At 43.9% G+C, this 13,221-nt stretch overlaps 1 protein-coding gene across 1 annotated transcript; it reads right to left on the bottom strand.

Moving 5' to 3' along the window:
• Positions 1–1,327: 1,327 nt before the first annotated feature.
• On the bottom strand, positions 1,328–13,198 carry EIF2B1 (eukaryotic translation initiation factor 2B subunit alpha). The gene is made up of 9 exons (XM_083717838.1): positions 13,104–13,198; positions 12,163–12,268; positions 11,139–11,301; positions 9,713–9,829; positions 8,985–9,101; positions 6,155–6,219; positions 5,005–5,080; positions 3,339–3,464; positions 1,328–1,494 (listed from the first exon to the last, which is right to left on the bottom strand). The coding sequence occupies exons 1-9, from the start codon at positions 13,114–13,116 to the stop codon at positions 1,339–1,341; spliced, it is 939 nt and encodes a 312-aa protein (XP_083573964.1). The 5' UTR covers positions 13,117–13,198; the 3' UTR covers positions 1,328–1,338.
• Positions 13,199–13,221: the final 23 nt, after the last annotated feature.

Below are 13,221 nucleotides of genomic sequence, written 5' to 3'. Positions count from 1 at the left end.
CAAAGCCAGTGGCACATTCTTGCTGGGTAGTCTGGTCCCAGTTGCTGTGTTTATTTATTTTTATTTATCTATTGAATTTATATACCACCCTATACCTGGAGGTTTCAGGGCGGTTTTGCAACCTAACCTATTTTGTTGGACTCTGATGAGGCTAACAAGGGAAGATTGTGTATCCAACTCCGAGCTCCTTGTAGGAAGAAGGGAGCAGGATTCTGCCTTCCACGCCTACCTGGCCTGAGGGATTGACTGTAAGTAGTCACTCCCTAGCTGTCTGCTTTAAACATTTTGTGTCATTCCTTCTGAAAAGTCTGGCTTCTCTTATCTAAGAGAATTGAGGTTCGAATCATCAGCCACCAGCTGTTCTCCATCATCTTAAGCCTGCCTTCTTAAAAGATATATTTTTAAAAATATATTTAATTTTAGTGTTTTTTTTAAAAAATAGTATTTTATTAAAGCTTTGTCATAATACAGTAAGATAAAAGAAACTAATCTAAATAAAAACAGAGAAAGAAAAAGAAAATACGAATTCCTCTCTTAAAGGCAGCTCTTAGCGTTTTGTCTCACACAGAAAGTGGTGGACCCACCCAGCTTTCCTTTCTTCTCCCAGCCTCTCCCCCTGGGTGGTCTTCCCTACCTCCCACTCAGGGTCCTTCCATCCACCCACCACCTTCATGTGTGTGTAATCCTCAATAATGGTCCAGAACAGAAGACCTACGGTGAAGGGTGGGTAATAAACTGAATTACAAATAAAATCTAACATATCTGAACCTTCTGTGAATTTGTTCCTGACAATTTAACTTTCCAAGCTGCATTGTGGGCTCTGCTGTTGAATGGTTTCTTTAAATGTAAAGGTTCATCATTGTTCCACCCAATGTGTATGTCTTTAAGGGGCCAGAGCAAGATAACGAGACGCAGCTTTAGAGCTGTGAAACATAGCAGGTGCTGCTGAGTTGTATTTGATTAAGCTGTGTCAGCATTTGGGTGTAGTATATAAGGAGCAGCGCCTAGCTCTCCCATTCCCCTGGGGGATGGGGTGGTGGTTGGGTCTGGTTTGTTGAGGTATTTAGAGTAAATGGAGTTTTTGTTTTTCTTATTAAAACCTTGTTTAAGTTATTTTTGAGTCCCTTTTTAATGCATGGTCTCCCCAGCAAGCTCTCTGCAGCGCTTCTAAACTGCAAATAGCCAACATCTTTATGCAACCCATTTAAGAGACTTGGTTCTTCAAATTGAGCCATCCAATGATTCATCACCAGCAATCTTCTTACTTACAGGGTTTACCTTTTTAACAGGCTGATAGAGAAACATAATCACCCTTAGGCACGCCAGATGTGGACAATTTTACAAGTAGAGTTTAATCAGTTCATCGCTAACAGCAGAGGGTGTCAGGACCCCAAGGTCTGTAAAGAGCAGAGTGATCAAAGATGGGGAGGTATAATCGATCCAGGGATGCTCCTCTGTAAGTGCCTTACGCTGATTCAGCGTGTCCGCTTTGTACTGGGGAAGAAATAAGAAAAAGTGGTGAGTTATCATTTTCTGTGAAAGGACACTTTTTCCACCCAAGTTTGGCAGCATGACTTAGAACACAGGATCACAGAGCTGAGAGGCACTTAAAGGTAATCTGGTCTAATCACCTGCCCATTCAGAAAAGCTGGCTACTACATCGTCCCTAATAGGCAGGCACCCAGCGCCTGCTTTAAAAGCTCTAATGAGCAAGAGTGCCGCACCTTGCAGGGAAGGGAGGCAGCTTGGGGGCCAAGCGTTGGCTTCGCGTGCAGTAGGTCCCAGGTTCATTTCCTGGCTGAGAGTGTTGCCTGCCAGCAATGCTGGATCACAGTTTTGCAGACAATACTAAGACAGAACGATTAGTATTTGATTTGATTCCCACCCCCTCTTTCTTTTTCCTTTCTCCTCCTGTGATGAGGCTGCATTTTAATATTTTAATGTTTCAATATTTTAATGTTGTATTTTAATCTTGTTTTTAAGTTGTATTCATTCAACTTGTTTTTATTATTGCTTGTTAGCCGCCCTGAGCCCGGCCTTGGCTGGGGAGGGCGGGGTATAAATAAACATTATTATTATTATTAATAACAATAATAGACTGATTCAGACTGAGGCAGCCTGTTCCCCTGTCTAACAGAGTGGTCCATCAAGAAGGTCCTCCTGACATTTTGCTTAAATCCTTTTCCTTGCCATTTGAGCCTGTTGGTTTGGGTCCTGTTACATGTGTATTCTGTACCTGTGTAACATTCAACACACATATGCCCAGGCTGCATAGTCTGAACGCAGGCTGACGATGGGAATCTACCTTACACCAAGTCAGGCCCATCTAGCTCACTGCTGTCGACACCACGAGTGGAAGAGGATGAAGCAGCCCTTCCCCTGCGCTTGGATCCAGCTCTGTCCCTTGCTGAATTGCGACCTGAGGAACTTGGTAACTAAGATCTAATGCCTGAGCTTGATTTCCTTCTGCTTCCCACAAACCCTTTTCCTTTTATGTCATTCTTTTAGATTGTAAGCATGAGGGCAGGGACTGTCTTACTGGTAAGCATTTGTAGGCTACTCTGGGAGCCTATTTTGGCTGAAGAATGTGGGGGAAAGTGCTTGAAATAAATAGCTGAAAGAACTCTCCTCAGCTCGAGCTACAGTATGGCTTTTAATAAAAGGTGGGGTTTTGCTTAGTTGACAATTTATATATTGCCCTTTCCACAAGTTACAGGGCAGTTTACAACAAAGCAAACAGATAAAGAGATATAAAACAGATAAATCTATTAGAAACATGTACCATCAAACACTGAATTAAAATTATTAACAGCGGCCGAAATCAGTGGCTCCTCAAAAAAACTGCCAAAAATAGGCAAATCTTGCACAGCTTCACCCAATTCGGATGCCATGGAGAGACAAGAACTGGGTGTCACCCACCCACCATTTATTTCTCCATTGAATGCACATCCTGCCCTTCCTCCTGAATTAGTCCAGGGTGGCACACCCACCCACAATTCAAAAACAAAGCAGCTAAAATTAGAAAAACTATTACAATTAAAAACATCTAAAAGCAGTGACCATTAAAAACAACACTTCATCTGACACTACAGGGTTGCCAGGAACAGGATTCTTCAGTCCCTAAATGCCTGAGTAAACATTAATGTTTTCAAATTCATTCTGGAAGTTGATAATGAAGGCGACAAATGCACCTCAGTGCCCCAAATCCCTGGGTGGCTGCCCCTTATACTGGTTTACTTCCAAGATCGGACATTAAATTCCTCAGAGGTTTCCACCCGATTGCAGGCTACAGAGTTTTGAATGCAGATAACCACGAAGCAAAGTTAGTTTTCCTTTACCTTAAATTTATCTGGGACATCCTGTTGGTTCAGAGGGAAGAGTCTCACAAACTTGAAGCTCTCTGCCACCACGTAGAAGGGCTTGTTCTGAGCTTTGGCGCACACAGCCATTTGATTTGTGCCAATCTGAAAAGGCCATGGGGGGGGGGGGAGAGAAATGTTCTCAGCTTATGATGAGGAACCAAACACCCCTTGCTTTATGATACAAAAGAAACCCCAAGGGTAAGATTATGTCAAAGCCGAGCTCAGTGAAGTCTTGTTGGAGAGATTTACAGTGCAGTCCTATATGCATGTCTACTCAGAAGAAAACCCCAATGAGTTTAATCAGGTTCCCACGTAACTAAGCTACAATTTTATACCTACTAAGCTACTGTGAAATAAAGGGATTTCCTCCTAAGTTGACATGCCTAGGTTTGCGCTATATAAAGTACATATTTCCCTCTCTCACTGAAAATCAGTGGAACTTCAAAGCGCTTAACTGTATCCTGTATTATACCTGCAAGAAAAATAACCAACTCCCTTGATTCAGGTCTCAAAACCTGTGAGAAAAAGGGTATGTTCACATATAAGCAAGCCTTATGCTATGCATGTATGATAGGATTCCACAGAAGCCAGAACATTCATATGTACATGGGTGTGTGGCTCCACATTCTAGCTTTCTATTCTATTTTATTTTAAAAAACCATTTTCTGGCCCTTATGGTTGTAAAGAACGCAGTTTCCACTCAGAAGGAACATACATGGTTTCTGCTCAGATGACAGAGGAGCAGCTAAACAAGTTTTCCACTGGTCAACACTTCTGCTATATGTAGTTTTATGTCACTCCCCTTGACTAGCAAAATTAGTACCGTATTTTTCGCACCAGAGGGCGCACCGGACCATAGGGCGCACCCAGTTTTTTGGGGGGGAAATAAAGGGGGAAAATTATTTCCCCCCCAGGCGCGGGGCTGGGGAAGCTCGAGCTTCCCCCGACCCCAGCCCCCAAACAGGCAGCTCTCTGCAAGCAGCGGGAGCGCTCCCGCTGCTTGCGGAGAGGTCCGCGAAGCCTGGGCGCGCTGAGCTCAGCGTGCGCAGGCAACTCTCCGCAAGCAGCGGGAGCCCAGCGCTGGGCTCCCGCTGCTTGCAGAGAGGTGTGTGAAGCTTGGAGAGCGTGAGGGGTCGGTGCGCACCGACCCCTCTCACTCTCCAGGCTTCAGCGAAAGCCTGCATTCGCACCATAGGACGCACACACATTTCCCCTTCATTTTTGGAGGGGAAAAAGTGCGTCCTATGGTGCGAAAAATACGGTATATATTATGTACAATTATGCCCCATATAAGTAAACAGGCAATGCTGCTTATTTATTTTGAACAATATATACAGGCTGCAGAATTCTAACTTTTATTTGGGACAGTTGGGAAGAAAGAGAGGGAATGGAATCACTGACTAGGATTTTTAAAGTCTTTTTTTCGTGTGTGTTGGAGGGAAAAAACTAAAGAATGACAAGCACTTTCTTCTGCTGTTCCCGAGCTTCTTCCTTAAATAATCTGGCTAACCAATGGAAGAAAGCAGGACGTTGGAGAAGACAGGACTTTTGTTCAGATCTAGCAGGACAGCTCTGGAAAAACAACTATCTCCCAAACTGTGTTTAGGGAGCCACGAAAAACCTGGGCAGACGCGCACTTTACCTTGTTAATAATTCCTCCATTTTCTACCACTCCTTCAGCGCCAACTATCACCAGGTCCACTTTCTCCATGATGTAGCTGTTCAGAAGGAATAAAAACAACTCAATTCCTGTCCCATCCAAGGAGTTATTTCGGGTGGGGCCACTGTGATGCACAGAGCCACTCCTGTTACGCTTTCAGCTATACCTTACGGGGTCCTCGCTGCAAGATCACATTCACCCGGTGCTATACCAGCTGCACTGGCTCCCGATGGAGTACAGGGTCAGGTTTAAGGTGCTGGTTTTAACCTTTAAAGCCCTATACAGCCTAGGACCCTTGTACCTACGGGACCGCCTCTCCTGGTATGTCCCACAGAGGAACTTACGGTCTTCAAATAAAAACTTCTTGAAGGTCCCAGGCCACAAAGAGGTTAGGCTGGCCTCAACTAGAGCCAGGGCTTTTTCGGCTGTTGCTCCGATCTGGTGGAACACTCTGTCACAAGAGACTAGGGCCCTGCGGGACTTGACATCTTTCCGCAGGGCCTGCAAGACAGAGATGTTCCACCAGGCCTTTGGCCAGGGAACAGTCTGACCCTCTCCTTTGGCAATCTTCGCAGAGCTCTGGCCCAGTGGCTGCCATTAGTTTGATTTGAGTTAATTTTATAATGAATGATTTTGGTATGTTGTACTATTTTATTGTTGTTAGCTGCCCTGAGCCCGGCTTCGGCTGGGGAGGGCGGGATATAAATAAAATTTATTATTATTATTATTACCCTCCCCTTGCCACTTGTTTTACACTTGGGAGAGAAACACAAGACTAGCCGTGAAACAGCCAAAGAGAAAGGAGGGGGACACAGGAACACAGGAAGCTGCCTTATAGTGAGTCCTACCACTGGTCCATCTAGCTCAGTACTGTCTACACAGACCGGCAGCAGCTCTCCAGGGTTTCAGGCAGGGCTCTCTCCAACCCCCACCTGGAATCTCTGGGGACTGAACCTTGGACCTTCTGCACCCAAGGCAAACGCTCTCGCACTGCGCTATGGCCAACAACCTTGGCTTACTAGTGCAAGAACCAGGATGCAGCAGGTTCTCTTCCTCTGCAGCCCTCACAGCAGGTCACTATGTCCCACTGCCCTTCAAAAGCCCAGCTGCAGCACCAGCCACACAGACTTACCCAACGGCAGCATCCAGGATGATGGTCACAGGAATGCCAAGTTGACTGAGTGCCTTTGCCATCTTCTGCCTGTGTAATTGTTAATAGGTTTTTAAAATTAATAGTTTTTGTTCAAAACAGTGTTCTAAAAATTAACAGAATATATATATATATATATATATATATATATATATATATATATTTGCTTTCGTAGATTTTCACGGGTACAGGAATGCAGGTTTTGGTGTCCTCGGGTGTCTTCCCGTGTAAAAGTTGGGGTGTCTAGGCGACGTTTCGACGAGGTCTCACTCGTCATCTTCAGGCTGGTGCTTTCGGCTTCTTGTTACTGGAACAGAGCGGGATCTCAATGTTTGAGTTCCTATAAATACTGTAGAGGGGGTGTGGTGTCTAGCCTCCAATGTTCTGGGCAGAGAGGAAGTTCCCAGGCTAGTGTGCCTTTTCTTCTTTTGTTCCTTAATTACTTGAGAGATACCTCTGCCCAGAACATTGGAGGCTAGCTCATCTCCAGAACCAAACGCCTGGCTGACAAAGACCACTTGACAACTGAGTTACAGAATCTCTCAAATGTGTTAATTGCCAATGGATACCAGCAAAACAGGATTACGAAGCTAATCCAAAAGGAAACACCCCCCAAAAACCAAGACACAGAAGAAAACAATGGCATGGCCCTCCTTCCTTATATCAAGGGCACTACAGATAAAATTAGCAAAATCCTCCATAAACACAATATCAAAACAGCCTTTTGCACCAACCAAAAAATAGCCAATATCCTCAGAAACCCCAAGGATAAAATCCAGTTGGAAAACCAAGGGATCTATGAAATACCCTGCAAAGTCTGCCCAGCCACGTACATTGGACAAACAAACAGACGAATAAATGCACGTATCGCAGAACACAAGAATGCCGTCAAAAAAGAAGAAAAAACTTCCTCTCTTTTCCAACACATGAAAGAAACAGGACACGAAATTAATTTTGCAGATTCCAAATTGCTCTTTAACACGGAACATCACCACAAGAGAATAATCATGGAAGCCATCGAGATAGAGAAACACCCTCACAACATGAACAAGCGTGACGACACATCCCGCTTGCCAGACATCTGGAAATTAGCCCTCCCCACAAAAACTGACACCAGATCCAGAGGCACACAGAACGCCAACACCAATCAACCACACCAGACCCAAACCCAGACCCTCTCCACAGATGAATTACTGACACCATCCAGTAGCCAATCCATGGTGGCACCTCCGGATGCTGCACCCCCCTGCAATCCCTACACAGATCTGGCTGACACAAGCCACAAAACCACAGCTCGCCCCTATACACGAAGCCAAGCCAAAGCACAACTAAGTGCAATACAGCCATCTTCTCAGGAAAACTCTTCACAAAGTTCAAGAGGTCAAGACACAAAGACTTTAGCAACTAATCCACACCTAATGACCCACCTAAGTGGTACTCAGGATATCACTCAAGAAATCACTCAAGGTATCTCTCAAGTAATTAAGGAACAAAAGAAGAAAAGGCACACTAGCCTGGGAACTTCCTCTCTGCCCAGAACATTGGAGGCTAGACACCACACCCCCTCTAAGTATTTATAGGAACTCAAACATTGAGATCCCGCTCTGTTCCAGTAACAAGAAGCCGAAAGCACCAGCCTGAAGATGACGAGTGAGACCTCGTCGAAACGTCGCCTAGACACCCCAACTTTTACACGGGAAGACACCCGAGGACACCAAAACCTGCATTCCTGTACCCGTGAAAATCTACGAAAGCAAATATATATATATATATATATATATATAAAAAATCAAATTAGCTCCTGGTATAGAATTGTTTTTTCTTCTCATCATCAGCAACTCCTACCCCTCCTTTTGCACTGAGGATGTTGTTTAACAGACAGCAGGTCCTAATGAACTCAGAGGGGTTAATTTCTAAGTGACATGCTTCACATTGTGCCACTGGAGATTAAGAAAACTATGGAGCTCCACAGATTGATTCCCCTGGTCACCAAGGGTGACATCTCCTTCCACAAGTCTTTTGAGATTTGCAGAGAAACCTTTCCACAAAGTGAAACAGACTCCTCCCTCAAGCCCTCTGGCTGCTTTCCCACTAGTTCTTCCCTTCACTGTAGCCTGGCATGAAGCAAGGTTGCTCTTCTCCACACACTCCTCTGGTTCATGCAGAACACTAAGGGGAAGAGAGGCAGAGCTGTGTAGTGGTTAGAGCAGGCTTTCCCAAGGTGGTTCTCCTAGATGTTGTAGGACTCCAACTTCCATCAGCCTCCAATTGCTAGGAATGATCAGAGTTTAGTCCAACACCTGTAGGGCACCACGTTGGGGAAGACTACGGTAGAGTGTTGGACTGTAATCACAGAGGCCCGGGTTCAAATCTCCACTCACCATGTGGCTCACTGTGAGGTCTTTGACCCAATCACCATCTCTCAGCCTACCTTACCTCACATGGTGGCTGTGGGCAGAAAATTCTGGGGAGTAGAAGAAATAAAACCTTGTATACTATTCTGATTTCCTGGGAGGAAAGAGGAATTTAAAACATGGGACATGTGGCAGAAGCCCAACCTAAAAAAAGTTGGCAAATCCATTCACCAAAACCTATTGATTCTTGGGCTGCTCTTAAATCAAAGTGATTTACCAGCTGCTGAATTTGCAGACTGATCTGCTGCGTGCTTACTTCCAAGTTCAGTGTGCAGAAGACTGCCCCCTAAATTCGTAGGGAGGCAAACCTTTTCAGATAAAGACAGATAGCAAATGGCTTCCTCTGTTTGCACAGAGCCTCGTGCCCCTAACATAAAGAAAAGAGAAGTCCCATCTACTTGCCCTGCTTGATCAGGCTGTGATTCAGTGATGTAGACACTGAAACGTTTCTTTGCTTCCACGGCGGCTTCTAACACTCGCAGGACCACTTTGGAGTAAGCGTGAGTTAAGATTCTCTGCGGAGGCAAGGCACAGGATTCTTTAGTTTATTGCGTGCCACAGAAATCCACTCGAGATTCTGTCCAGGCTATATTAACACCCATGAGGTTGGAAGGGATCCTGAGGGTTACACTAGGGCAGTAGACCCTCTTCTGGCCATGGGGCTCTGGCAAATGCCCAGCCCCTGGCGCCAACCCTGTGAATAGCCACTGTCACAGAATCATATTATCGAAGAGTTGGAAGGGACCCCAAATAACATCTAGTCCAACCCCCTGCAATGCAGGAACTTTCTGACATTAAGAGCTGTTTGATGGTGGAACAGACAACCTCAGGAGGTGGTGGACTCTCTCCTTCGTTGGAGGTTTTAAAGCAGAGGCTGGATGGTTAGTTAGTCTGGGTAGTTATATAACACAGTTGCATCCTGCATTGCGAATGCTTCTCCCTGAGCGGAGGGCATGGCTGGAGGACCTCCAAGGTCTTTTCCATTCTATGATTCCATGCCTGGCTTAGCTCAGAGATTCATAGGATACAATGTTTTCTGCCCAGCATCAGTTTCTGCACACACATGGAGTATCTGTGGGATACGCACAAGACATTTCACTCTATTTCTTGACCCAAGCTCACTTACCCCACCATCTTTGACAAAAGTGTGGCAAAGTTCGGCAATTTTGCTCCGTGAATTAGAGGTTCGAGCGAGGAAAAGCTTCCCTCGCTGAATCATGATATCTTTGCATTTGGAATAGTCCTGGGAAAAGCAGCACAAGAAACAGAATTAGAGTATCTTCCAGTCATAGTCCAGTGGAGTCCTTTGATTAATTTTTGAGAGATACATAACAGTAAAAAATAATCCATATCAGCACTTTACTGTTATATATATGATAGCACAACAATATAGTTTCTTATTCTGTATAATTTCAAAGTGAAATGTTTAATATGTCTAGATATGCATTATGTAATTTGTACTGTTTCTATAGTTATACCAGTTGGAAAAAGAAAGAAAAAATAACTAGTGAAATAAACTAGAGTATGCCCTGCGTATCATGCTTAGCACAACTTTGTTTACAAGCAACTGCTTGGTAGCCACAGGTGATAAGGAATTGCATGCATGCAAGATACTGAGCCAGCTAGCAGAAGGAGGAAGGAGCCCATCATCCCTCTACAACCAGCACAGAAATTTATTATTAACTTGATTTATTTATTCTCCTCCTGTCAGCCCTCTGCTGTTTTTTTGTTTGGTGCAGGCTAGTAACTTCTATAGGCTTATTTACAAGACTGGCTTAGCTTTTTTTTTTTAAAAAAAAGAGAGAGACAGAAAAAGTGCTAAAGACACCCTCTGAGTCTTCTGAGGTGCACAGAGTGATATACAAACTTTGCAAATGCTACAGAGTCCTCTTTCACTGTTACCAGCACATGATTTGTTCCAGTGCTGGTCCCTGATATTTAAAACTGGTTCCAGATTATAGTAAGGAAGTAACTATGTATTTATTTAATTAATTTCTATACTGCCTTTCATCCAAGGATCACAGGGCAGTTTACAATGTAAAAACAATGTAAAAATGTAAAAAAACAACAACAATGTAAAAACAATGTAACAATGTAAAAAAACTATGTAAAAATACGTAACACAGGAAGAAACAAAAACAATACCTGCCACAGCTTAAAAGGCCAAACATTGCTCAATTAGCCAAAGGCCAAAGGGAAAGAGGAAAGTTTTCACCTGGCTCCTAAAGATATGTAACCAAGGTGCCAAGTGAGCCTCTCTAGGGAGTGCATTCCACAAATGTGGAGTCACCGCAGAAAAGGCCTGTTCTTGTGTTCCTGCCCTCCGAACCTCTCGTGGAGGTGGCACAGAAATAAGGGCCTCAGATGATGATTGCAGGGTCTGGGTCAGTTCATATGGGGGGAGGCAGTCCCTGAGAATGCAAGGTAAACGTGTTTCATTGAAGCTCTTGTGGTCCTGCTCTGTATTGCCTTCATCTAAAAACCAACAACGGTGTAAAGAAGACTACTACCAAACACTTGCCACCCTTTATGAAAATCTAAGTGAAACTTACTGGATTCTCCAAAGACGTGAGGCTGATGAATCTTAAGAAGAGCTCTCCCCCAGAAGAGACAGCAACTGAAGAGTCAACACCAGAGAGAATTTCTATTGCATGTTTGAGGTTTGCTCTCAACCCTTGAATTGTCTCACCTTGACAGAAAGAGGGAGAGAGTAAGCTACTAAAGGCCCAATGACAGCATTATCCAGGGGTGAGCAGACATAGCTTACAGGATCTACTTATTTATTAAGTTTATATTCTGCCCTTCCTCCCAGAGCAGCAAATAACAAGTGATAAAGAATGAAAGACATATTTAAAGCATATTAAAAAAAATACCAATACAGATGCACACTGGGACAAGAACTACATTTAAAAAGCTTGTTGAAAGGGGATGTCTTCAGTAGGTACTGAACAGAGACAGCACCTATCTAATATCAAATATCAAATATCCTTTATTAGGCATAGCAAACCACACTTTATCAAACAGACACTGTATACAAATTGTGCAAAATATGAGCTCAGCATAATAAGGTTTGTCTCAGTCAGATCTTTAACTCCAGAGGAAATCAATTTGCATAAATAATACAGCACAACACTACCACATCACCGATCAATTAAGAACCACTAAATCTCTTTATAATGGCCCAGTCTTTCTACATGGACAGCACTCAAAAATTCAGCCACTATTAGAGTAATTTGATTATACCTGTCCGAAAGCAGGTCACCTGTCTAATATTCAAGGGAGGGAATTTCAAAGGGAAGGGACCACAATACTAAAATAGCTGATTCCTACATTGTGCAGAACAAGCCTTCTGATGAGATGGCGTCTGCAAGAGGCTCTCACCAGCAGAACACAATGGCTGACTGGGTATATAAGGGTATTCAGGTATCCTGGTCGCAAGCTGTATTAAGGCTTTATACACCAAAACCTTGAACACAGCAAGAAGGCAGCAGGTTTTACTATAAATCAAAAGTTCCCGGAAAACCAGGTGCAAACTGGTAGCTCCACAGCTCAGCCCACCCAATCTGATTGCCTTACGTGCCTTTGTCTCTCTTCAAGAACTCCAACAAGACATTGATGGCTGCCACAGCAGAGGCAACATCTGGCTCCTGTGTAATCTTGGTTTTAAAAGCTTCAACCAGCTCTGAAAAGAAGATATGGGGCAGGATGGAAAACGGGGAGAGTCATTGAGGTTCTGCTTTCCCACTTCACAAACTAGCTGTGCTTTCAGTTATTACAAATTCATTGCAATGGTAGTTTAAATTGTCATCTTTGGAATCTCCACAGTCACAGTTGCTGTTTTTAAGAGATCCAATAACTATGATAATCGACACAACATTTTACAAGAAGGTAGCTATGCAGCAGAGCCCCGGCATCTTATGAAAAAGGTTCCAGATTCACTCCCCAGAATCTCCAGTCAAAAGGATCAACGAGCAAGACCAGCATGCTGATCTGGTTCAAAGACAGTATGGGGCTTCCATCGGGCTTGATCCGGAAGCTGCATTTAGTGCAGAATCATAACATTTATGAGGTGGGAGCCTTGTGACACCATAGAGGTTAACACACTTATTATGGCTTTTGCGAACTCTTGTGGTTTATATACCCTTCAACAGATGCTGTCCCGAGATGCAGGTGTGTGTTTGTGGAACTGATAAAAGCGGAGTCAGAAGGAAAAGAAATACATAAAAGCACGAACAAGGTAATTACAGAACCAACAGTGGCCAGTCTCACACGCGGTTGTTGTGGCTAACACCAACATGGGTTTATATCTGACAGTAAACCATTTAATATTATTCTGTTTCCCCCTAACACACACATATAAAATACAAATTTATTTGGCCACTGATGGAAATCTCCTCCTTTTGTTGCTGTTTTGATGACAGAGTTGGGGATAACCGAAACAACAATGATAACAATAATAATAATATTATTATTATTAATAATTTGCCAGCCGCAGCGCGCAACACTCACTGCCTTACCTGCTTCGTTCATGGTAGGAGAAAATGTCACCCAAACCTTCCCAGCCTCTCTCCCGATCCACGCTGCCCCTTGGGCGGAACCTTCGGCGCCGCGCCGCTTGGCCTCGCCGGAAACCTT

This window comes from Podarcis gaigeae (genome assembly GCF_964106915.1).
Source record: "Podarcis gaigeae genome assembly, chromosome: 16".
Classification (NCBI taxonomy): domain Eukaryota; kingdom Metazoa; phylum Chordata; class Lepidosauria; order Squamata; family Lacertidae; genus Podarcis; species Podarcis gaigeae.
Note: the sequence above shows the minus strand (reverse complement) of the source record. Positions and strands in the feature narration are given on the sequence as shown.